We start from the raw sequence: 26,225 nt of genomic DNA on the forward strand, positions 1-26,225 counted from the left end.
ACATCAAAAAAGTTAGAGCAAGAGCAGAGCAATAAATAGTATGTGCAGTTAAAAAAAAAAATTAGGAAAAGAACAATTAAAAACCCCCAATTAAACAACACATTGGAAATCCTAAAGTGAGATTAATAAAACTGAAAGGAAGAAAACTATTGAGCTGATAAATAAAAGTGGGGGCTTGTTTTATAGGGGAGAAAACCAAGACAGATAAATCATTAATTAACTTGATTTAAAAAGAGAAAGAAGAAAACCATATATCTAGTATCAAAAATGAAAGGGGTAAATTCACCACCAATGAAGAGGAAACTAAAGCAGCTATTAGGAACTCTTTTGTCCAATTGTATGCCAGTAAATCTGACTGTCTAACCAGAATCAATGAGTATGTATAAAAATACAAATTGCCCAGAAGAGGAAACAGAATATTTAACTCCATTTTAGAAAGAGAAATTAAACAAGCTATCAGTGAGCTCCCTAAGGAAAAATCCCCAGGGTCAAGATGGATTAAGTGAATGCTACCAAACATTTAAAGAACAATTAATTCCAATACTATATAAACTATTTGGAAATAAGTAGGCAGAGTCCTAACAAATTTCCTTTTATGATGCAAATATGGTGTTGAAACCTAAACCAGTAAAAGCAAGCACAGAGAAAGAAAACTATACCAATTTTCCTAATGAATTTTGAAGCAAAAATTTGATAAGAAGATTACAGCAGTATACCACTAGTATCATACACTATGACCAGGTGGGATTTATACTAGAAATGCAGGGTTAGTTCAATATTAGGAAAACTAATGGCATAATTGACCACATCAGTAACAAAACCAATAGAAATGTTTATCTAAATGGATGTAGAAAAAGCTTTTGACAAAATACAGCACCCATTCCTGTTAAAAACACTGGAGAGCATAGGAATAAATAGAGCTTTTCTTAAAATGATTAGTAGTATCTATCTAAAAACCATCAATAATTATTATTTGCAATGAGAATAAGCTAGAATAGGATTAGAAGTGAAGCAAGGATGTACATTGTCATCACTGTTATTCATTATTGTACTAGAAATGTTAGATATAGCGATAAGGAAAGAGCAAATTGAAGGAATTAGAATATGCAATGAGGAAACAAAACTTATTATCTTTGCAGATAATACTTAGAGAATCAACTAAAAAACTGGTTGAAATAATAACTCAGGGGAAGTTGCAGGATATAAAATAATCCCATATAAATCATCAGTGTTTCTACATATTACCAACAAAGCCCAGCAGCAAGAGATAGAGGAATTCCATTTAAAATAAATGTAGACAATATAAAATCTTGGGAGTCTACCTGCCAAGACAAACTCGGGAATTGTACCAACATAATTACAAAATGCTTCATGCAGATAGTCAGATCTAAACAAATAGAAAAATGTTAGTTGCTCATAGATAGGTAGAGTCAATATAATAACAATGAAAATTCTAAACTAAATCAACTTACTTATTCTGTGCCATACCAATTAAACTACCAAAAAATTTATAGAGCTAGAAAAATATAATAATTCATCTGGAAGAGTAAAAGGTAAAGAATATCAAGGGAATTAATGAAAAAAATATGGAAAAGAAGGTGGTCTTAGCAAAGCTCAAAACTATGATAAAGTGATAGTCATCAAAACTATCTGGCATTGGCTAAGAAAGAGTGGTGGATCAGTAGAATAGATTAGGTACACAAGATGCAGTAGTAAATGACCTTAGTAATCTAGTGTTTGATAAATTAAACACTCCAGCTTCTGGGACAAGAACTCACTATTTGACAAAAACTGCTGGGAAAACTGCAAAACAGTGTGGCAGAAACTCGGTATAGATTTATGTAGTACACTAAGATAAAATAAGGGGCACATGATTAGACATAAAGGGTGGTATAAGCAAATGAGGAAGGCATGGAATTCCTTACCTTTCAGATTGATGGAGAAGGGATCGAGAACATTATGAGCATGAAATGGATAATTTTGATTGTATCAGGTTTTAAAAGTTTTGCACCAACAAAGCCAATGCAGCCAAGATTAGAAGGAAAGCATAGAAATATGAATCTAAATTACATTTCAGTCATTAAAGCTGTTAGCACTTAAAAATACACTAAAACTTCTAGATGGGCATCCTACCAATTTCTAATTCCCTGTCACCACAAAAATTAAGTTCCTTTGTCATTTTAATGTATAGTATGTTATTTTCTGCATTTAAAAACATTATCATGAGAAGAGGTCTATAGGTTTCATCAAAGGAATCCATGATATAAAAGGTTAAAAATCCCTGCCTAAATTGCTTGCCACTGTTTCTAGCCGTTGCAGCTTAATAAACTGGAAGGCTACAGGTCTACTGAAAATGGAATTTAATAGAAATTGTATAGATTCATACATGTAGGCGGTATGTCCCATACTCCAATACTCCTCTTTGAAGACAGACTTTCCTTAATATTCTTGGGTACTTAGGACAGTGACTAACACATATTAAGCACTAAATGCTTATCGAAAGGTTCAAATAAATATTGTGATCTCAAATACATGGGTGTATTTTTTTTTTTTATCATTTTGTCATCACTTAGAAGAAATGTTTTGACTGTTCCTTAAACCCTTAAAAGGGGGACTATTGAACAATGGTTTTTTTTGTTATGTTTTAGGATTAAAGTTTCTCTCTGCACTTCAGTGTTGTGTTTGCCTACTTTGACAACCCTCCCACCAGCACTCAAAAAACAAAAAAAAAAAACAAAAAACAACCCTACGTTCTGGGTCTTAAAACGACATTCCGAAGTCAAAGGGGCTCTATCAAAATCTGGGTTGGTGATTGGATGGACCCTCCCTTCTGTTTCTGGGACCTTCCTTTCTCTTTTTTGTTCTCCCCTCAGAGAGACAGAATAGGGAAACATGAGTGTTTTCTGTCTGCCTTACTCCTAACAGGTGATGTTGTTTTAAATTGATAGGGAGGATCAGAACTCTTCTAAGTAACAGCATTTAGAGGCATTCAGTCTTTTTTTAAAAAAGTAAAGGTTATCACACATAACCAGAGTGATTAGAAATGAAGTGCCCTGTCCAAGGATGAAGGCGAGGCAGATGTTCATCATACATGGGAAAAAGGGGCCATCCTCAAGCTTTGTAAATAGGACATTGCAAATCAGAAGTGATCAATAAACATGAACTGATAAAAACAAAATTCAAAATAGCATACAAAACCATAGCCAATTTCTGCCATGTTGTATATGAAGAACATCACGAAAGCAGGTTTGGCTGGGCCTCAATGGCAGAACAACAAGGAACGTGTGGTCAGACCGCAGAAGCCATTGGGGCAGACTGGCAAGGACTCTGAGAGCCAAGCAGTGCATTGACCACTGATTTCCATGGCCTGTGCTTTCACTCATCCCCTATCTTGAGAACACTCTCTGTCTGCTCTCAGCTGGTTAACCTTAAGAACTAGACTCCTCTACTTCACAAACTCCCATGGCTTCCTGTTACCTTGAGGATCAAATAGAGACTCTCTTGTTTTAGCTGTAAAGCCTTCCGTATCCTGGTCCCAGCCTATCTTTCACTGCCCTTCCCACATTTTGTTCCATGTTACTTTTCACAGGTATCCATATTTGCATCATCACCTTGCCTTCATTTTCCTCTCCCATTTTATTACATATAATCATTATCTGTAGATTAAAATGTGAGAGAGCATTTTTGAGGCATTATTTTAAATTATAAACAGTCATATGAAATAGGAAAAAGAGAGGGAAGAAACACTTATTAAGTATGGAAGGAGGAAAAAACCATTCATTAAGCACCTACTCTGTGGTTTGCTAAGCAGTTTGCAAATATCCTATTAGATTCGCACAACACCCTGGGGAAGTAAGTGCTATTATCATCTCCACTTTACAGGTGAGGAAACTGAGATAGAGGTTAAGTAACTTCCCCAGTGTTTGAGACTGGATTTGAACTCAGGGCTTCCTTACTCTAGGACCACTGGCACCTAACTGCCTCATTTTTAAAATACTTCAAGGATTTGGAATTTAATAGTAACTATAGAATTGAATTTTATAACAAATTGCATTATATAAAAGCCGAGAATAGCTAAATTTTTGACCTAGCCACTTTAAAAGATGAAAACTATTGAGCATCTTCTCCCATTTCTCTGTCCCTTGAATGCATACTTCACTGTTCCATCAGTTCTGCCTCAGAAACCTTATCTTCCTTCAGGCCTCAGCTCAAATGTCCCTTCTTCTGTAAAGCCTTCTCTGATGCCCCAGTTGTGCATGCTCCTCTAGTTACCTGGCATTTATTTCTCTATGCCCACATCATATTGCATCAGTAGAATATAAGCTCTTTGAGGGCAGGATTATGTTGTTGTTATTGTTGGTCTTTATATCTAATAACTTGTGCTTAATAAATGTTGTTGGCATTGTTTGTTAAATGCAGCTCAGTTTGGAGTTTTTGCCTGGATGTATTTTTGTTGTAAATTTTAATCTATCTAAACTCCTCTCCAAATTTTCTAGGCCAGTTGGTGTTCTCGCTTATGTGCTGCATACAAAGGAATTATTGACGAGATGTTCTCACTTTCCCCAGTTGTAAATTTGGCCACTTTCTTTTTCCTCTTCTCAAATGTACATTCGATAAGTAGCTGCCCCTACCATACCGTGTTTACATCCAGCATTCTCCTGTATCACTAAGATCCTAGATTCACTGAAGGAGTCAGTTTCACCAGAAACTAGAAAAACTGCCTTGTCCCAGAATGTCTCCACTCATGCTCCTCTCTTTGCCTTTATTAGAAGTGATCATTGACTGTTGCTGTTGTCAGCTCTGTTAACCGAAGCAGGGAGGAAGGAGGGCTACTGACAAGAGGAGGATGTTAAGGGGTCCCATGTAGTGTTAGGGTAACTAACCCAAACTCTGAGGAGAAGAAGCTTTTGAATTCCAGCTAGAGCTGCCTGTCTTACCCACTCATGATCAAATATACCATTGCTCTGGGGAGATGAAATAGAGAAGTAAAAGGTAGGAAGGGTAGTGGAGGAACCTTGTTTATTAAGAAAATATGAGGAAATCCAGAAACCAGAATGGGGGCCAAATGGAGGAGAAAATTTGCATAGTGATCAGTGTAGGGAAAAGCAAATAATTTTGTAATCAGAATATTCTATAGATCTTTTGGACAACAAAGTTGAACATAGATGATGGTTTGGGGAAACAGATCTCTAGCCTGGTATAGAGGCATGATGGAGTTAGTAATGGGATGAGAAGTCATTTGTCCACACATGGGTTGGTGCTCTCTGTGCCCAAAGCAGAGCTACTAATAGCTGTCATAATCTCGTCGTGCAAAAGATGTAGGAACCAACAGGGGATATTCAGACCCAAATCAGCTCTAATTCTGATTCTCATTAATGAGGAGACATTGGTTGCTAGGGGACAGAAGGGGATGAAATGACGGGAGCATTTTTGTTTGTATTTCAGACTTGAATATTTTTCTGTAATAAATGACCACACTCCTTGAGTTTGATAGGGGAGAGGAAAACTATGTAGAACCTGACATGCACCCTGACATACACTTTCATGCACTTGAAAAAGCAAATTTCTAAGGTCTAATTCTAATGATGAAAATAAGAGTTAACATGTATAGTTACTGTAAAAATATTATCTTATCTTATATTTGCAACAACCTAAGGAAGTGCTATTATCCCCATTTTACAGATGAATAAACTGAGGCAGAGATTAAGTGATTTACCCAGGGTCTCACAGTTAATAAGTGTCTCAAGTCTTCTGACTGCAGGTGCATCACTGTATCTACTCTGCCACCTACTTTTGCATTGGAAGTCAACTCTGCAATGATGGGAAACTCTCAAGAATGGAATTCTTAAGGTATAAAAGGAAATCATTCCAAAAAGGAGAAAAAAGTGAGAGGAAAGGAGGGGCCAGATGTCTGAGGGTTGTAAATTGGCATTTTCCTGTTTCAGTGCCTACTTTGTGTTGCAGTCTATGTGCCTCAGGTAGGCAACCCAAGCTGCATTGGCTATTTGTCAGCCCATCCTGTTAAGCTGTTTGTGGCACCATTTTTCTGCAATGTCTGCCACATGATTGGGCTGCCCCTGCTCCAGGTTCTGTTCACCAGCCTTGAGACTTTAGAAATTCTACTGAATTACTTCACTGGGCCTAAATAGTCATGGTACCCCCTCACAAAAAGGCTGGTTGATAAGCAAGCAAGAACCCAATTGATTAATTTGTGGATAGGGGAGAATATCTTTCCAGTGTTTAGAATACTTTTGTCTGGTAATCAAGGCATATCAAGTTACCTGGGAAACCAAAGGTAGTCATCAGAGGGTTGCTTAGTGAGCACAGCACCAGAGGAAAAGGGGCTGGCTGGCTGGCATTATAGTGATATTGCATGTAGTCAAGCTTAAAGCAACATTCCCCAAACTGTTTTCTATGTAATATGAAGAATGGTTCCATAAGAAGGTTTTCAGGGCGGCAAGTTGACTCAGTGGATAGAGCACCAGGTCTGGAATCAGGAAAACCTGAGTTCAAATCATGGATCATGTGGTCCACATGGTCCCACTGATGACAGGAAAGTATTCATGCGGGCAACGCTTTTCTCACTAAAATATGTTAAATAGGACATTTTGTTAGACACTTTCTCAGCATGAACATTAATTTCATTTCCTTGCCCCCAGATTTTCCCAACCTTTGACCGCTCTATTGGTTTTGGAAAAGTCAGCCTCAATAAGTGTTCTTATCATCCTTCTGAATAGTCCATTTGGGTTTGTTTCTACAAGAGACACTTCTTCACTTCACTCCTTTCCCCTGCTACCCTCCAACCACAAGTACTGAATCAAAATGGAGGAGTGTCCACTGTTAGATGACTAGTATTCTCCCTGGAGAAGGATCCCTCAACAAAAGGGTCTTCGTTTTCTGAAAGGCTATTAAAGTGAACTAGGTAACTATTTTTGTTAGTAACATTTAAATATCTCTTTCTAAAGAAATTTGAAGGCTTCTTGATGACCTACCTTGAGAAAACACCCTTATCAACCACAATTTTACAAAACGTCTCTCAGGGTAGATAACTTTGCAGTGACTAATTTTACTGTGGACCGTCATCTCTTTCTTCTTCATTCTCTTTCCCTTAGTAATCTCATCTGTTCTCTACAGGCTTAAGTGTTATCTCTACAAAGATGACTCTCAAACTTATAACATCCGATAATGATTGTTCCCTTGATCCAGTATCCAGTCATTAGATGCCTGTTGACTTGAAAATTCTATTACAATTTAAGATCAACATCCCCTGTACAGAAGCCTTTTTTTTCCTGTCTTGACCCTTCTCCCAGGCACCCGGCTTCATAATCACAAGTATCACTGACTCTTGCCTCTCCATCACCCATGTAGACAAGTTCGGTTGCAGTGCTCTGCACATGGTACATGTTTAATGGATGTTTATTGAATTGAATTGTCCTTCCATAGTACCTCTGGAGTCTGTTCCCTTTTCCTCTACATACAGGGCCAACATCCTAGTTTAGGACTCTGTCACCTCTTCCCTCAATTACTGTACTGGATTTCTAATTGGCTTCCCTACTTCCAGACACTTTTCTCTATAATTCATCTTTCTCTGAAATATTCAGATGAATCCATGATCTCATCAATGTGAGTTTTCCTTCTCATTTAATGCAGAAAACTGGAGCGTGAACAGAAGACATGGTGGCATCAGAACTGATTGTAATTTCATATAGGATCTAGGGATGTGGCTAATTGCCATCACCAGGCCAGAGAACTCGCCACCTTAACAGGGAAAAATGCTAAACTTGCAGCCCAAAGAGAAGTGGCTCTCAAGAACCATAGCAGTTTGGAACATAAACTCATTTATGAATTCATGGGGAGAATGGTGGCAGATTATGAACAGTGTGGCCTCATGAAGCAGTGGGAAGTGATGATGGAGGGCAAAACCAGCATGGAGAAAGCTTGGCAAGAGACCTCTCTAAACAGAGTCATCTCCAGGGCATTGAAAGATGAAACTGGGAGACAGACAAAAGAGGGACAAGAGGAGCAGAAGTACTCACATCTTCAGAAATTCCCCATTTACTCTAATGGAGTCAGTGAAATCAATTTTGCAGAATCGCCTAATCCTGGAATTGGAAGGAGCTTGTGAGGTTACCCAAGCTCTCTGTCCCTACACAAGACAAAAATCTCTTCTGCAGCATTCCAGAAAAATTATCTTGGCTCCCTTTTCTCCAGGCTAGACCACTCTCCTTTGGCACTGCTCTGTGTATTGTTAGGACATTTTCCTTATACTGAGTCAAAATTTCTCTTCTCCCTCGCAACCTCACATTTCTTCAAGCCATTGATGGTACTTCTGTCTTTCAGAGGGGCCCAGATACTCTTTGGGGAGGTTCTAATTTTTAGAAAGTTCTTCCTAACCTCCAACCCTAAGTTTGTCTCTTCGAAACTCCCCCCTGCTCCTGGTTCTGCTTTTAAGTACCAAACATCCACTGATATCCTTTACCAGAGAACCACCTTTGTGCTCCCTTTCCTCTTCTTTTCCAGGCTAAACAGCCATAGTTGTTTCCAATAATCTGCTTCGATACTAGCCTGATTATTTTCACATCAATAATCTATGGACTGTCCTCTGTGGGAAATTTCAAGTAGAAATTCTATGTTTCTCGGTTGCATATTTTATCATGGGCATCCCTTTCAACTGTGGCCTGGACTAGCTAGCATCTCTCCCAGTCCTTAGATTCAGAGATTGTCACATCCCTTCCTGCTTGGTCAAAACTGTATCTTAGAGCTCCTGTCTTTTTTCCCCTCAGTTTTATTGAGGTGTTTTGTCAAACAAGTATGGATACTCCAGCTTCACAAGCTGTCTCTTTAACATGGCAAAATAAAACCAAGAGTACAGGAGCCACATCTGAAAGTTCCTGCAAAATTTCACATCCGGGCCTCTCTATTAAATAAAACTTACTTATTTTCTCTTTCTATCCCCCACTCCATTAAAGAAAAAAAAATAAATTTCTTGTAAAAAAATATGAAGTCAAGCAAAGCAGATTCCCCCAGTAATTGTACGCAAATGTGTGTGACAGAGAGAGAGAATCCACACCCCAACGTCTTCTCTGACAAAGGGCAATGCTTGGCATGTTTCATCGTCAGTTCTCGGGAACCTTGAGTGGCGATTGCCTCGATCATACTTCTTATGCCTTTCAAAGTGGTTTTGGCAGCGTTGTTGTTGTATGTAAATTGTTCTCCTTGTTGTGCTCATTTCATTCTGGATTAATTAATAAAAGTCCTCCAAATAATTTATTTGAATAGTGTTGATGTCATAGTGAGAGGCAGCTAGGGGGTGCCACAGTACACAGAGCACTGGGCCCAGGCATCAGGAAGACCAGAGTTCACATGTGGCTTTCTCGAGGTGTCCAGGCCTTGGTAAGTCACTTTAATTCATCTCTTTTTGCTTCAGTTTCCTCATCTTCAAAATGAGGATAATGATAACAGCACCTCCCTCCCAGGGTTGTGAGTACGAAAGGAGACAGTACTTGTGAAGAGCTTAGCACAGGGCCTGGCACATAGTAGGTGCTATGTAAACATTAGCTGTTCTTGTTACAAATTGTTCTTCTGCGTTTGCTCTCTTTGCTCTGCATCAGTTCATAGAAGTCTTATGTTTTTCCAAAATCATCCATTTCTTCATTTCACTATCACTTCAACACTATCACTTCAAAGGGCACACAATATTTAGTAGTTTGTCCAAATTGGTTTCCAGAATGATTGTCCCCTTTCATCAGCAGATCTACCAACAGACTGCATCATCAATGGGCCTTTTCTCCCACACCACCTCCAACTCTTATCACTTTCCATTTTTGTCATCTTTGTCATTCTGATAAATATGAGGTAGAATCTCAGAATTGCTTTAATTTACTTTTCCCTAATTATATAGCAGAGATCTGGAGCATTTTCATATGGCTACAAATAGCCTGTGTTTGTTCCTTTGAAAACTGTCTTTTCACATCTTTAGACCATTTATCAATTGGGAAATGGCCCTTTTTCTTAGAAATCTGAATCAGTTCTTTTTATATCTTAGAAATGAGATCTTTATGAGAGAAACTTGCCTCAACGATTTTCCAAGTTAATTGTTTCCCTTTTAATCTTAGCTTTATTAGATTTGTTTATGCAAAACCTTTTTAATTTTATTTAATCCATATTTTCCATTTCATCTTTTGTTGTCTCTCTAGTTCTTGTTTGGTCACGAATTTTTCTTCTCATCTACAATTCTGATAAGAAAAGAGTTTTTCATGTTTCTCTAATTTATTTCTGACATGACCTTTTATATCTAGATCAGGTATCCATTGGGAGCTTATCTTTGTAAGAAGGTGTGAAGTGTTGGTTTAAATCTAATTTCTTCCCTACTACTATCCAGTTTTCCCAGTAGTTTTCGTCAAATAGTGAGTCTTTATCACAGTAACTGGTAACTAATCTGTTACACTCATTGATCTCTCTGTTTCTTAACCAACAACAAATTGTTTGAATAACGGTTGCTTTGTGGCAACTGCTGCGTCCCCTTGGTTGGTTGCCAAGAGCCCCTATCTCTTCACAGCTTGGCCTTTTCTTGGCCTCTGCTCCTTGGTCTTGGTCAGGTCTCCCTTTAGTCTGGTACTTCAGGTCCATCTTCTGCATTTGGTTCCCTACATTGACTACCTGTCCCTCCCCCCAAAACTCCCAGGAGTAACTTGCCATAGGAAGAGTCTTGTAGAGTTGGAGGCTTAATAGGGGAATGGAGATAACCTCTGGGATGGGATGGGTGCTCAGAAGCTGAATGTATCCTAGCAGGTCTCCTCTCATGTGCACGTGCACAAGCATATTTTACCCTCTTTAATGGGGAGTCCACTTGCTCCATGGCCCTTCCCTCCACCCCTATCTTAGCGCCGAGGGTTGGGTTCAGTTGCAGAACTGAAGGGCCTTCCCTGGAGATGACCTTCTGTCTGCTCAGGAGCTGTCAGAGCATGAGCTCCTTGAGGGCAGGCAGGGGCCTTTGCTCTTAGTCTGTGGACTGCCTGACCAGCCCTGGCTATGCGTGATCATTACAGTGATTGTACTGCCAGTGTAGTGGGGGACATTCTGGCCTTGGAATCTGGGCTGACTCACAGAGGTGCAGACCTGCCCTGGGAGAGGGAGTGTGCTCATGTGGGAGTTCCCTCTCCTTAGGACAATGAGGTCCTAGGTCCAGGCCCTGTCCTCATTATGTGGAAAAACAAAATAAAATCTGTGGCTTCAAGAGACCTTTGGACAATTCACCAACCTCTTTTCAGTCTTTCCACTAGCTTCTATTTCCTTTCTCCTGCCCTTTCCTTTCCTTCCTTTCCTTTCCCTTTGTAAGACTCAGCATGTTAGAACTGGAAGGAAACAAAGATGAAGCACACTGGGATTTGAATAAAAAAGCTCCAATGTGGCTTTTGTGTGGCTGTGGGGGACAGTCTGCTTGCTAAAGCCTCGATGTAACCGTTGGGGCGTCTTTTCTCAACAGGTCAGCAGCAAGGCCAGGATGGAGTGAAAGTGCAGCAGGCGACCATTGCCCCAGTGACAGTAGCCGTCGGGGGCCTCGCTAACGCCACATTGGGTGCTGTCAGCCCTGACCAGATCACTCAGCTGCAGCAAGCCCAGCAGACGTCAGAGCAGGAAGTGCAGCCTGGCAAGAGGCTTCGGAGAGTGGCCTGCTCCTGCCCCAACTGCCGGGAGGGAGAGGGGAGGTGAGTGCGGAGTGGCAGTGGGGGCAGGGTTTGCCCAGGTCTTTGAGATGTCTCACTTCTCCAGTAACAAAGGAGCCTGATGCAAGGGGTCTACCTAAATTGAGGGAACAGCTGCTCCATGAGGCCTGGTGTCGGGGAGACTTGAGTTCAAGTCTAGCCTCAGAATAGTAGCACCAACGTCAGAGGATCTTTGTGAGGATTTGATGAGATCATGTTTGTAGAGCACTCAGCCCAGTGATTTCCTGGCAGACACTTGAGGAATGCTGGCTTCCTGCTGTCCCCTGAGGGTGGGGATTCTTTAATATGACCCAGTCATCTCAGGACAGTTTGGCATCTGAAAGGCACCTGGAACTGGGTCTTGATTCCATACTCTTGGGTTTTACTTGGATAAGTGAGATACTTCTATGGCCTCCTCTGTTAATTCTACAACTGTGGGCTGGGGATTCACTTTGGGTGCTTCATGGTAGTGAACTAACCTTGTAAAGGAAGATGAATGTTTGTCTTTTGTTCTTGATAGAGGCACAAATGAGCCAGGGAAAAAGAAGCAGCACATCTGTCACATTGAAGGATGTGGGAAAGTTTATGGCAAAACATCCCACCTGCGGGCCCACCTGCGCTGGCACACTGGGGAGAGGCCCTTTGTGTGCAACTGGATCTTCTGTGGTAAGAGATTCACAAGGAGCGACGAGCTGCAGCGGCACCGGAGGACCCACACAGGTACAGCGGCTGCTTCTCCTCCGTCTGCCTTTCCCGTCAGCTGCATCACATTCCAAGGGTGCTGGCAGCATCTTGCGATCTGAAAAGTTTTATTTAAAATGCTTAAAATCAGAAAGGTTTCAATCATTTTTATGATCAAGTTTTTACCTATGCAAAAAACTAAATATTTTCATGTATTTAGTTTTCTTCCATCGGATTTTAAGTATCCCCAAATGTTGAGTTTACTGATGTTATTGTGACAGTTTTTAAACTGGAAGGTGAGACTTGGAATTCTGATCTTTTAGTTGACCTCATGCAGAGGATGAAATGTTTTAAGTTCAGTTAAATTCAGCAGCTCCAACACTGTTCGAGGTCCTGAGAGTGAGGGGAGAGGATTTAGAGACTCTTCTTTCCTGTTCTCCCTTCCCAAAAAAAATGTCCTACCCCTCAGGAGCTTGGGCTGGGGGCAAGTGGGCTAGAATATATAAATAGCCAAGGAAATAGAAGATAATGGAGTGGGAAGAGGGCCATGATGACTCCTCTAATCCAGGGCTCAGGACAGTCTTCCTGGAGGAGATGATAACCTGGGCTGGCCTTGGAAGAAGAGTGGGGAGGGTCGTGAGCGTGGCCTGGATCCCAGCCAGCACGGCTCTGATATGAGCGGCATGGCCTGGACGCCAGCGGTCTCCTTTCACAGTCCATGTTGGGGAGCAGTGACGCCCTTGTGAGGTGCTGAATTTTGAACAAATGACAGAGTTTATTTTGCCCTGATGTAGCAGGCCCAGTGGGGCCGGTGTAGTTGTCTAGGGGCTGTGTCGGGGTGACAGCTGGTGGGAAGGAAGGAGGGAAGGGCTGGGAGCTGATGTTCACATGGGAAGATGGAATCTGAGACATTCACAGGTTCCTGTCACCCCACTTGTTAGTGCAGCCCCCCAGGTTCCCCACTCCCTGAATGTGGGAACGTAGTCTGAGGTCCCAACCCTGAGGAACGCTGGTGATCAAAGTGGGGAAAAGACCAAGAGCTGTGAGAGGCTGCCGGTGTGAGCTGGCAGCTCCTTCTGGGGCCTTCCAAGAGTGAAGCCTCCCCTGGTCACCATTCTCCTGTAGGCCGGGAGATGATAATTAATAGAGGGTCTGAGTTCAGATCATGCCTTGGAGAAATCTGAACCATGAGCACCCGAGCAGGCCCCTCAAATGTCTTGGAGCCAGTTCATCATCTGTAAACTGAAGGTCACAGAATTTGCCTCCTGGGGCCATTGTGGGCATCTTATGAGGTCACTAAGGGGAAAGCCACCTTTCAGAACTGATGCTGGAAGCTTCCTGCTTGCTCCAGTGAGATGCCAGGTTCTTCCTGTCTGGTGGGGGGGAGAGTCCTTTGACCTTCTTTGGCCCTCAATATCACCCAGCTCTCCTCCCTCTCATCTCACATGACTGCTCAGACGCTGCACCTTCATCCATCCATCTTCCTACCGGACAGGATCAGTCACTTGACTGCTCTGCTCATAAACCTGCTGTAGCTCTCTGTTTTTCGCTGAATGTCACCTAGGCTGAGCCCGGCTCCTACAACCCTGGGCAGATCCTTGAGCCAAGAAGCTAAGAGAGCAGTGAGGATAAAAAGTAGTGAAACACAGGATTTGAATTGTAAAGAAAATTAGGCAGCCCATTTGCGGTAGCTAATAAACACGGCAGATATGCTACTCTCTTCGGTAGTTTGTGAATAAGATCCTGCACATGGGCTTTTCCACCCAAACAAAAGACCTCAACTCTGGCCTTTAGGCTCCAGCCTGGACACTTTACTGCATTAAGCCCATCAAATCTTGTGTTGTCTGCTCAGCTCTCTTGTGTGTGGGTGTATGAGTGGGTATGTGGGTGGGTTTCAGTATGTGGTAGGGGTGGAATGGGGGATATATGTTTAGACATTTTCCATTTTCCCCAAACCTCTGGAGCCTGTGGGTTCCTCTGTCCTCTCTCCACCATCACCACTTAGAGGCCACCCAAAGGAAGTAGCCAAGTCCTCCCCTGGAAATGGTGCTTGTACTTTGCTAGCACTTCAAATACTTGCAAATACCAGTTTGTTTGTTTGTTTAAACTGGTTTTAATTAAAAATATAGTGATGTCTTAGCTTCATAAGACTGACTAAATACCAACTAATTTTTAGAAATGATCAGTCAGTCCCAGTGAAATCATTTGTAAAATGTTAGTAGCAGGGAGTTTAGGGTAATGTTTAAAGATACACAGTGAGTAGCATATTGTAATAGTTTTTAATGACTGCACCATGTGTTAGGTATTGAGGATACAGAGGTGGGGCATGAGTTTCCCTCTCCAAGGAGTTTCTGTGTTCTAGAGAGAGAGAAATGAGATGCCCACATGGAATATCTGCCAAGTAGAGACAAGGAGCTTAGGGTGGGGGGAGGACTAGCAGCAGGTGAAATCAGGAGTGGCCTTGTGGTGGGTCATGGCCTCACAGTGGCTGGTGTATTAGGTGGGTTCTAAGAGGCTGAGGGCAGAAGCAGTGAGTTCTGGTTTGGAGCACAGGCCTGCCTGAAGTGTGGAGAGGAGAGATGGGCATAGTATGGGGAGTGCGGTGCTGAAGAGTACAAGTGATAAAATATAATAATGCTAGCTATCCTCAATAGAGCACCTACTGTGTGCCAGGCACCATACTAAGAACTTTACAAGACCCTCACAACAACCAAGGGAGGGAGGTGCCCATTAGTATCCCCATTTTACAGATAAGGAAACTGATAGCAAGGGTAGTAATCTGTCATAAGGTAGAAAAGGTAGGTCAGAGTCACTGTGAGTCTTTAAATGGAGTAATTGTGAGTCACTGGGGTTTACTGAGCAGGATAGTGACCTGGTCAGACTCATGCCTTAAGGATGTTGTTCTGCTGGCCATAAGGTGGGGTTACCTCCCTGCTGCCTCAGTGTCCACATTGGGGACTGTTTCCCCAAACTTCAGAAAACCCTTTTTGACCTGCCCAGAACCCCCTGAACCTCTTGGTTTCCATGGCTAAATTCCCTGAGAAAGCCTCTCTCTCTTCGAGTTCAGACCCCGACTCAGAGCTCCGCCCAAACTGCTTCCTCTGCAGTAGCCAGTGATCCAGTGACCTCCTCCCCTCATCCTTTTCCCTGAGCACTGCTGAGCAGTCTCTCTTCCTCAGGATGGTTTGGAGTCGCCCCTCCCTCTTGGTTCTCCTCCGACCTCTCTGACCGTTCCTTCTCTGTCTCTTTTGCTGGGTTGTCTCCTCTTTTCCCTCTACTATTTCACCTACAGTAGATTCAGGCAATTGAAGCGTAGATTCCCCAAACTTCAGGCATTTTCTCTGTCCATCCTACATGCCTGAAACATTCTCTCTCCTCCTCTCCATTCCCTGGCTTCCTAACTTCCTTTTCTTCTCCACAAAAGCCCCACCTTCTGCCTGAAGCCTTTCCCAGCCCTCTCTGATCTTGGCGCCCTCCCCTCTGAGAAGACCAGGAGCTCTCCAGGAGAGCAGAGCCTGCTTTTTGCCCATGGCAGCCATAATACTTAGCACAGTGCTGGGCACATCATCGGCATGTAAGAAAGGCTGGTTGTGGTTGAGAGACGGAGGTAGGGAGGCCATTCTGAAGACTCTTACCATTTTCCAGGCAGGAAGTGATGAGAGCTGGAACTGGACTGGCAGCCTTGGAAGTAAAGAGAAGTGACCAGATGTGGGCGGTGTAGATGTTTGGGGTGAGAACAGCCTCTGAAAATATAATACATAATGTACAGTCAGTGCTGCATGGGTAGTAGACTGAGTGTTGGACTCTGAGTCAGGCAAATGAGTTCAAGGCTCAAACCTGGATCTTGGGAGCTGTGTGACTGCAGGCACATCATGCCGTGAAATGGGGAGCTTGGGCCAGATGGTCTCCCAAGATCCTGGAGCCCCAGCATTCTGGGTTCTCATTCTAGGAGCATTTGCTTTGATCTACTCAGTGCACTTGAATCTGCAAGTCCACTTCCAATGCTGAGCCAGAATTTGTCCAGAGAAGTTCCTGCCCTTGTGATATTGTACTTGTGGGTGCTGGGAAAGGCAGGGTCTACAAGCCAGCAGCTTGTTTGACACCTGTGTTAGAAATAGCGGTCTTCAAAGTAATGTCAGCATTTGAAACAACAGTGTGAAGCAGAGGCCGTGCTTCACCACCCCTGCTCACGTCCTCTTCCTTAGGTGCTTCGTGACGTCAGGTGTTTGTTGTTTTATTGTCTGTGCTTAGATACAGTTTTGTTTGGTCCTGATATGTTGTAAATAAACTTCTTCCTGAAAAAGATGATTCAGAAAACAGTTCCTCTAATGTGGATAAGCATTTTAATGATATATATCATTTTCTAATTGAAAGATTACAGTTAGTGTTATTAATTGAATTCCAGCATCTGCGAGGTGTGGGCAGATCATAGAGTCCACCAGCAAACTATCAGTGAAATTGGACAGAATCGGCTGCTTAAGTTCCCATGGACACTTTGGCAGATGGCTGCAATCAGAGCAAGTGAGGGAAACCAGCATCTACTCCTAAGAGCTTGCTCTGTCCAGGGGACTGGTGTGGGTGGTCTCCCACTTGGACTCCCCTTGTTACTTCTTTGATGCCATCCTCCCTATTGGCCTCCCTGGGGCCCTGGCAGCTCATTATGACAATGAGGGGTACAGAGGAGGAGAGAAGGGCTCTTGGGCCATGGGGTCTGTGCAGCCCCAAAGGCAAGGCCTAATAGATCGAAGGGAAACGTTTGCTTCTGAACTACTGGCTGTACCGGGAACGATCAATCAGTTATCTTGCCATGCATCTCATAGCATTTAAAGGTTTAGTAGAAATGACATTTTTAGGGAGTGGGGGAAAGGATATCATTCAAAATGGGCTTTCTGTCTTGTCTGGCAGAATCAGCTGAGCAGGAAAACCACATTTGAGTCCTAGGATCTTAAATGAAGAGCTAGAAGGATCTTGAGAGACTAGAGAGGCCAACCTCTCCTTTTTACAGATGAGAATGTTGAGGCATGGAGAGGTTCAGTGATGTGCCTGGGCTCACACAGTCAGTCAGTAGCTGATGCAGACTTTAAACTCTCTTCTTCCTGACTCTATCCTCAATACTCCCCACTGGGTGCCATGGGGCTTCTGTCCATCAGCATTGGCAGCTGTGGAGAAGCATCCAGCCACCAATGCAGTGATCATCAGGATGAACCTGGTGGACCATATTTTTGTGTCTCCTTGTTTCACGGGATGATTTCACCCAATTACCTGGTTGAGGAATTTTTATGATAATTGAGGTATCAGAGTTAGTGAGAGACAGTTCTCAATGAGTTTGAGGGGAAGGTTCTGGGTTCTGGTGATGCAGAGTGAGGACAGCTTCTCTTCCATCTCTGTGTCCCCAGCCTGCTCACAGGGCCAGTGTGGTTGGTCACACTTCCGTGTCACCATCTCTGATTTTAGGCTCTGTGTCAAGTGCTGGGATACCACTAGATAACACAATCAGCCCTGCCCTCAAGGAGCTGCACATTTAAACCCATTTTACCCTGGAGAGATAGCCTTGACCTTAGGCTCTAGGCCCTAGGCAGCCTCTGCAGATGGTGCCAGTCTGCCTGCCTGAGTAGGAGGGAGTACCCTCATCAGCACAGCACCTCACATCACTCATTCACAGCCCAATCTGAATCCTTAATTTTTATCTGAACCTTTAAACACATTCTTAACTTTGAACTGAGCTTTCTCAAGTAAGACTAGATCTTAAGGCATTGTTGTAATTAAGATTTTCTTCCATCCTGCTCAGTCAGTTATTTTTTGAAAGCATTATAGGTGTATCCTGGAGCTGGAAGTGACCTGAAGAGTTATCTCAAAAGTGACATCCCTGGGGAGTAAGTATCCAGATGTCAAAAAGAAAAGCCACGCTCCTAAGGCCTTGTGTGTAAGTCCCTGGACAGAGGAGCTGCACCTCCCATGCCTGGGGCCCCCCATTTGCATTCTGTGAAACGTGAGAGAATCCAGAGGCCTGTTTTGTTATTGATGCATCTAATGCAGGGAGGCCTGAATGCAGCTGTCCCTGGGGTGGGGCAGGAGCCCCTGGTTCAGGCTGAACTTCAGTAAGATTCAAGCCAGCTGGTCAGGTTGCCACTGTCCAGCAGCAGCAAGAGCAGCCCCCAAGGGCAAAGGACCATGTGGCTACCCGAGGAGCTGGTTATCAAGGGGCAGGACCCCGAGTGGCTCCTGGGTGAGGGAGAATCCAGCTGTCCTAGCCTACTCGTTTAGAGTGTTCTCGACATGCGTTGCATGATTTCCCTTTCCTTGATAGATTCTTCAGTCCTTGGCTAAATGATTCCATTGGAGGATGGGGATGGGGTACTTCATGCATTGATACACACTGCAGCCTACTCCTCAGTGCATGGTATCACCTAAGGCCCACCCTCTGGGAAGGAGGCACATCATCAGACCCATACTGGAAGCCTTGCTAGCCTGCTGGATGGGCTGCCAGAAACAGAACTCCTTTGGCACAGATGGGGGATCTGAGGGGCAGGACATGATGCCAGCGTCTCAGTTTTTAAAAAATGAACAAACATCTATTTTCTTTCCTTCAGTTTCCTTCCACTCCCAAAGAAAAAGAGAAAACCCATGTGACAGATATGTATGGTAAAGCCAGATTATCACACTGACCATTTCTAAAAAAGTGTTCCCTGTATCCTGAGTCCATAACTCTGCCAGAAGATGGGGCGGGGCAGCGCTTTGTCATTGGTCCTCTGGAGTCATGGCTGGTCACTGCACTGATCAGAGGGTTGGAGACTTTCAGAATGGTTTGTCTTTACAATGTGGTGGTGGTTATATAGACCAGAGAGTTAAAAGTCCCTTAGAAATGGGGGCTCTAATCCATCCTTCTGTGGTCTACATATTGACTAAGTTTTAAAGTGTGTTATGATGTCTGTTTTATTATATTTTTTTTGTTGTGTTAAATGTGTCCTGATTACATTTGAAGCTGGTTCAGGCTGCCCTCAGCTGTGTGTTTGCTATCTCTGCCTCTTGGTTTGGCTTGCTCTGCTCCACATCGGTTCATACAGATCTTTCCAGATTTCTCTGATCCTATCTCATCACGTCCTTCAGCAAAATAAAATGTTGTTAATATTCATACACCACTCCTTACTATCTCCTCATTAACTCAGGCCTGTTAAGTGATTTACTTGCCCCAAGTCACACTGACTGGAAGCCAGTCACAACTGAACTTTGAAACAAGGCCCTCTGGCTGCACATTGTATAGGACTGCATGTGGAGATCACCAAGATAACCCCCAAATGCGCTGCCATCTGGTGTCTTTGGGCTCCCCACCCATCCTCAGCCTAAGCTTCTCCTTTATCCTTCCCATTGACCTCCCCAAACAGGCTGCCCTTTTGTTTCTCTTCTCACCGCCAGGCTCAGAGGCGTCTGCTGAGAAGTGGGGTCAGTTCAGCTCAGCCGTTTCCTCCATTTCCCAGCTTGCATTTTTGTGCTTTTCACGCAGCTTGCCATTTACAACACTTAGCCATCTTTACCACTGTCAGTTACCACCCTTAGATTCTGGTTTTTGTGACCTCATTTCTAAATGCCTGATTAAAGTTTATTTTTTAAATGAAAAATCTATCAGAGAAACATATCAGAATCATATTGAATGAATATTCTTATTTGGAATGATTCTGGAGGCTTGTAAATAACCAATTTAAAAAACTTTCTGAGGCATATAATATAGCACTGTTTTTATGTGATCAATGAACATGTATAGAAAGTAATTGTGGAAATCTGTTAGTTACTTTAAAACAATTTAAGAAACTGTAGTAATTCCAGGCAGCTAGGTTATGAAGTGGGTAGATTTGCTTGGCCTGGAGTCAGGAAGACCTGAGTTCAAATGTGATTTCAGATACTTACTGGCAGATTACCCTGGGCAAGTCACTTAACCTCTGTCTGCCTTAGTTTTCTCATCTGTAAAATGGAGATGATCATAGTACCTACCTCCCAAGACTGTTGTGAGTAGCAGATGAGGTCTTTGTAAAGGGCTTAGCACAGTGCCTGGCACAGAGTAGATCCTCATTAATAAATGATTATTCCTCCCTCCCTCTATCACCTAAATCCCTGAATAGCAAGGACAATAATGTTAAATACTTTTTTCAAACTTTGGGAGTTAATTTTTACTTTTAAATACTATTCTCCATTGGAATAATATGATTACATCTCATGTAATACCAGCACTGACAATCTACTTTTAAAAACTAGAGATGAAAGTGACCTTACATTTTGGTGTCAGAGCTTAGTTAGAATCCAGCCCTCCCCAGGGGGCTCTGGCACCTGCTCTTCACGTTCAGAAGGACACGTGGTACCTGGTGCCTCCCTGGAAAAAATGTGTCTCTTTCCCAGGCAAAGTCAGGGAAAGGTAGTAAATATCCTTGCACTTGGGGACCTGATGGCCCCAAGCAAACCACTTTTTACTGTAAAACAGAAAAGAACAGATTCAGAAGATGAAGATTAAATAAAATGGGCATGATAATCACTTCTCTTTGTCTCTGCTTTTTATTTAGGTGAAAAGAGATTTGAGTGCCCAGAATGTTCTAAGAGATTTATGCGGAGTGACCATCTCTCCAAACATGTCAAAACTCATCAGAATAAGAAAGGCGGCGGCACAGCCCTTGCCATTGTGACCTCTGGGGAACTGGATGCCTCTGTGACCGAGGTGCTTGGCTCCCCGAGAATTGTGACAGTTGCGTCCATTTCACAAGATTCAAACCCAGCAACTCCCAATGTTTCGACCAACATAGAAGAGTTCTGAAAGGATTTACACAGAGACATCGAGGGCTGCACTTCAGTTTACACACCTTTCAAGATATGGAAATGGGCCGGTAATGTGGATTACACAGTAGGAAATCATGTTTTCATGCTTGGCTTCTTTAAAAAAAAAAATACCAAGTTTTAGGGTCAGCACAGGAAGTGTATGCAGGTGCATCAAGACAATTTTCAAAAATACAAAATTCAAATTGATATTCTGGAAAAAAAATGTTGGAAAAATATTTCCATCATATTGTACTTTTCAGTTATTTGGAACTGTTATCATGATATGTAAATTTTTTAAATGAAACTTTCCCCTCTTTTAACATTGTATGTTAATATGTTTATAAAGACAGACCTCAATAGTTTGTAGGCTGGACCTTAACTGGACTTGTTTTCATTTGGATGTACTTTGTTATAAATGGAATCAGTAACATTTTACATGCGTTTCCTTTCACTTATGGCACTGGACAAGATAGGCGTATTCTGTATTTCCTTAGTTTGATTCCTGTGAGCAAACAGATAGTATTTTTGGCCGTCTTTTCTCAGCTTAGAGATTCCTCAGAAACCGAATTAGGTGAGTGCTGTCAAAGTAATCTGAGGAACATCTCAGATAATTATGACTACTACATTATAGTAGTGTGGACTTAGACAATCAGGGAGCTCCGATTAATTTCTCCATTTGGAGACATGAGAGGAATTGAAAACCGAATCTTAGATTAAACTTTAGAAAAATACTAAAAAGGTTTTACGAAATTCATAATGTCTTTAAGAAAAATGTGGCAATTTAGGTGTAGAGGGTTAGAATTAGAATTCATGGGTTTTCTAACCCTGGCTTTGATCACAAAATTGATTTTAATGTTTCTGTTGGAAGTTGTTTAGAGTCGTTACCGGAGTGGTGTAATTCATTCTGTAGTTTCATACTCTGTAAATATAAGTTATGCTGATGTTGTGCAGAATTCTTTATACTTTTACTCGGTAGCCAAAGAAAAGTATGAATTATCACTTTTTTAAAGGCCAGCAGAAAATCTGTTAGTTACGTTGTAACGTTCTTTTACCTCTTCTGACAATTGGCCAGGTACATTTAATTTCAAGTAGGGGGTTAATAATTTCATAAGGAATTTCATATTCACACTTCTTCATATTATGTTAATACCTAAACCTTCATAAGGCAACCTCAGAAACATGCTGAACTAAAAAAAAATGTAAATCGAATAAATAATGGAACTGTAGGGAAAAAGTAAAGTTCATCACATCTTTTCTGTAAGTCTGCCACCACGGATCAGGCAGGATGGCCAAAAGTTTCATGTGAAGAATTTTAGATTGTAGCAACCGTAGCTTAACCTTTGGTTCTTGACTTTTTTTTTTTTTAAGATTTGCACAGAAAATAATTAATGAAAACTGATCCTTTTATATAGGGTAACTTTTTTCCCTGAATAGTTTATTAAAAATTGAAAATTCGGGGACTGTTTAATATTAGGTAACTGTTGTCTTGTGCATTTTTCTCTTTCAGAAAAAAAAATATTGACTTCTCATGTGAATTCTCTTCCAAACTTGGTCGTATTTCATGTATTTTTGAAGAAGGAAAAATACTGTCCTGATCATTGTTTACACTGTGTCCACTTGAGGCCCGCCCTTTGTAGCGTTCTATAAAGCTGAAGGTCTTTTGTGCTTTCAGTTTGCATAAAAAGCTTTGAGATTAAAGGAAAAACAATTTTACACTGTGCTTATAAATTTCAAGTTTCTTAAAGCTTTTGTAGACTTGTAACAAAGTCTTTAAATTTTAGTTGGGTTTTGTACATTGTTTTGTAAATTTTATTTAATGTACTCTTTACTGATCGATGTGTCTGGTTTGGAAGCCTCCAGAGCAGGTCGATGTTATGTTTAATACAAGTGAACACTAGCTCGAGTGCTCATTGTTAGTTTGGTTATATAGGAACTGAAACATCAATGCATCTATTTTATCTATCCTTATGCTACACAATCAGTGCTACAAATTTCTTTATGCAAAGAAACATTCTTAATGTTTTAATCACGTTTCCTCGTAGTAACATGTTTTTGTTAAAGGAAGTATGGGCATTCTGCAGCCTATCCCATAACCCACTGTTCATGCACATCTATAGATAAATGGGTGTTGCTAGAAATGGAAGTTATTTTTTAATCAGCAATGAGGCCTATTATAAATTTGTCCAACTGAATCTGGATGACTTTACAGCATGTACAGTGTATTAACATGTGTTAGCAGGTGCACACTTCACACTGGAATTAGACACATTCTGACAGTCTGTTCTGCAGACCATTCAAAGTCCTCTTTTCTGTCGTAGAAGGATCGTAAATTCCATTGTCCTTTATTTGACTCAGTGGGATAGAGCTGGTGTGAGCGATAGGGCACAGCTGTGCGTAGGACTCTGTCTAATGGCATTTCATTGTTCATTCCCTTTGCCCATCACAAAACTTTGTTTTTATCGTAATTATCAGTGCAGAGTTGTGTATTTATCACGGTAGAACTCCAGTGTTAGGATTGTTTTTTTCTTACAATACTCTTTCTTTGCTTAGGTTTGTGTATATGTGTTGCCAATTACATTAGAACTTGGTGTTAAGTCATTATTTATCACACTCATGAGAGCAGTAATAAAAGTGTGTGATCTAGGAGAAAAAGTTAATTTGTCCAACTTAGGGTAAGCATGATGTTTAGGTCCTACTTTTCAATTTTATAACTGTTTTATTGCAACAATATTTGTATTTAAGTCTTCATTTTAATGCCTTGTGGGTTTTTTTATGCATGTCACTAAATTGTCATCCCACAAAAATTGATGTGCAGCATAGGGTATTAAATCTCTATAATGATTTTGAAACAGAAATAGTTGATGGTAAAATGTAAATGTTTTGCAAAAATTCCTTATAAAAAGTTTTGTAGTAACATTTCACTTGTAAATTTTTTTTCTAGAAAAAAAAGAAAAAGATTTTTTAAAAAGGAAACCAAGCAGGAAAAAAAAAAAAGAACTATTTGCCACAGATTCAGATTTGGAACAATCTGCTGGCTAAGCCCGCGGCTCCGGTGACATTTTTACGGAGCTCGTTTGTATAACATTTGGTTTTTGTGGATTTGGAAATAAAATCATGTACAAGTTGTTGCCTGCAAAAATAATTTGCAAGTAACCTATTAAAAATTCCCTGAGCTTAAAATGTTTCTTGATTTAATTATGTATACCATGAAGCAGTAATAAAGTGTTTGACTGATCACCCTGCTCACCACAATGAATACTGGATGGCAAACGCTCCTCATTGAGGAAAGGATTGGCAGCTTTGCAGCGCCACGTAAATAAGATCAACCTGCTTGGCAAATAGAACTAACCAGTTCATACCCAGTAGGAGTTTGTAATCTGTGGTCTTGGTTCATTTGAAATGAAATCAGATTGAGAGAAATTTGTTTTTCTTCAAATTAGCAAAAACAAAAAAACAAAAAAAAAGTCTGTTAAAGGCAAATGTTGTCAAAAGTTGTGGAAGATGAAAAATTTGGAAAATGAAACAGGCATCGGAGTCAATAGGACAGGCACTACCACGCATCACAAATGGCAGACTTGTAGTTTTCATTTCCAGAGCAAATAGTTTCTAAAAGTCAAATGCGTGATCTTCAACAGAAATGAACACTTCAGTCAATGTACAGATTGTATTTGGCAACGTAGCAAGCCAACTGTGGGCACTTTTACTGTTAAAGGATTTGGAATTTGTCAAACAAACTAATAGACTAGCTACCTAAAATCTCAGCTTTATAGAATTTTGCAACTCCCCTGTTAGAATTATGACTTACTACAGTATGATAAAGTGTACTAGACAGAGGACAGAGAGCACAGCTTGATCCACCTGCATGTCAGCATTCTTTGATATACCGTCGGGATTGGGGGTCGGGAGGTTTGACAATATATATGGAAGCGAGGACTCCAAGCCTCCCTCACCCTGCACACACAGCTCTGGCTGCAGTCACCTCTGCTTTTGGCTGCCCCGGACATGAGGCATTCGTGATATGATCAGCTGATTAAAGAATTGTACACAAGTCCTTCAAAGCACGTGTCTGCAGGTGTTTGTTTGTTAGAAGTCCCTGTTGCTCCCAGCATCAAGGTGACTTAGGGGACGGGACGGGATGGGATGGGACTTGCGGTGAGTGTTGCTGGAGCACACCTGGTCTAGCTTCAAACCCCTCTATCTGCTGTGCAAAGCGCCGGCAGGAGGACCCTGTGCTGTTCCTAGCTCCCTTTTTAGTACTTTATTTGAAGAATTCCATCAGAATAATTTCTCCTTTTAAAACCTGCTCCTGAGGCTTGCTGACATGTCCCCGTGGTGATGCATGGGCACAAAAATGGCTTGTGCATAAATGCATAAGACACAGAAAGGAAGTTAATTGGGAAAATAGGACGTAATATTCTTCAAGGCTTCCCTTCCACCTCCAGCATCTCATCAAATCTGTGTATTCAAAGTGCGATCTCGATGCCTAGGCACAAACCAGTGAAGATTTCAGTGCTCTGCTTTTGCCATATGATTCCATTTAATAGAAATAGTTCAAGTTAATTTATCTGGCATTCATTGACTGGACGTCTGTGTACCTATAGTAAAATAACCATTGATGTTTAGAATGATAACCTTGAGGCAGAGAAGATGTTCCAAATGAAAGAAAATAAATCATTTGATATCATTTTAACAATAAGTGTACTTTAATTACTTGAAGTTTGCTCTTTGATGTATGCAGTCATTCAGTTTTAACAAATATGTATTAAGTGCCTACTGTATACAAGGCATTGACAGACACCGAGGATACCTGGTAAAGAGTCCCTTTCTCAAACAGCTTCCATTCTGTCCAAAATGTCTGAGTAAAGTGCAGCAGAAGGCTTCATCACGTGTTTCGTGATGCAGACCCCTTGAGTAAGTAGTGCTGTGAAGCCTGTGGGCATCTTCTCAGAAACGTGTTTTTAAATAATTAAAGGAAATGCTAAATTTCAGTTAGAAAAGGGACTCCTAAATTGGAGAATTATGAACTTGGCTTTTAAAAAG

General features: G+C 41.6%; 1 protein-coding gene across 3 annotated transcripts in view; it reads left to right on the forward strand.

The window, feature by feature from the left end:
• SP4 (Sp4 transcription factor) overlaps positions 1-25,243 on the forward strand; it is a 49,777-nt gene extending 24,534 nt beyond the window's left edge. For all 3 annotated transcript variants that reach the window (XM_072650893.1, XM_072650892.1, XM_072650894.1), the window contains 3 exons: positions 11,486-11,708; positions 12,226-12,425; positions 20,936-25,243. In XM_072650893.1, the coding sequence (XP_072506994.1) occupies positions 11,486-11,708; positions 12,226-12,425; positions 20,936-21,183 (671 nt within the window). In that variant the 3' untranslated portion in view covers positions 21,184-25,243. The remainder of the gene's footprint in view (positions 1-11,485; positions 11,709-12,225; positions 12,426-20,935) is intronic.
• The last annotated feature ends 982 nt before the right edge of the window (positions 25,244-26,225 follow it).

Source organism: Notamacropus eugenii, chromosome 3 (assembly GCF_028372415.1).
Source record: "Notamacropus eugenii isolate mMacEug1 chromosome 3, mMacEug1.pri_v2, whole genome shotgun sequence".
Classification (NCBI taxonomy): Eukaryota; Metazoa; Chordata; class Mammalia; order Diprotodontia; family Macropodidae; genus Notamacropus; species Notamacropus eugenii.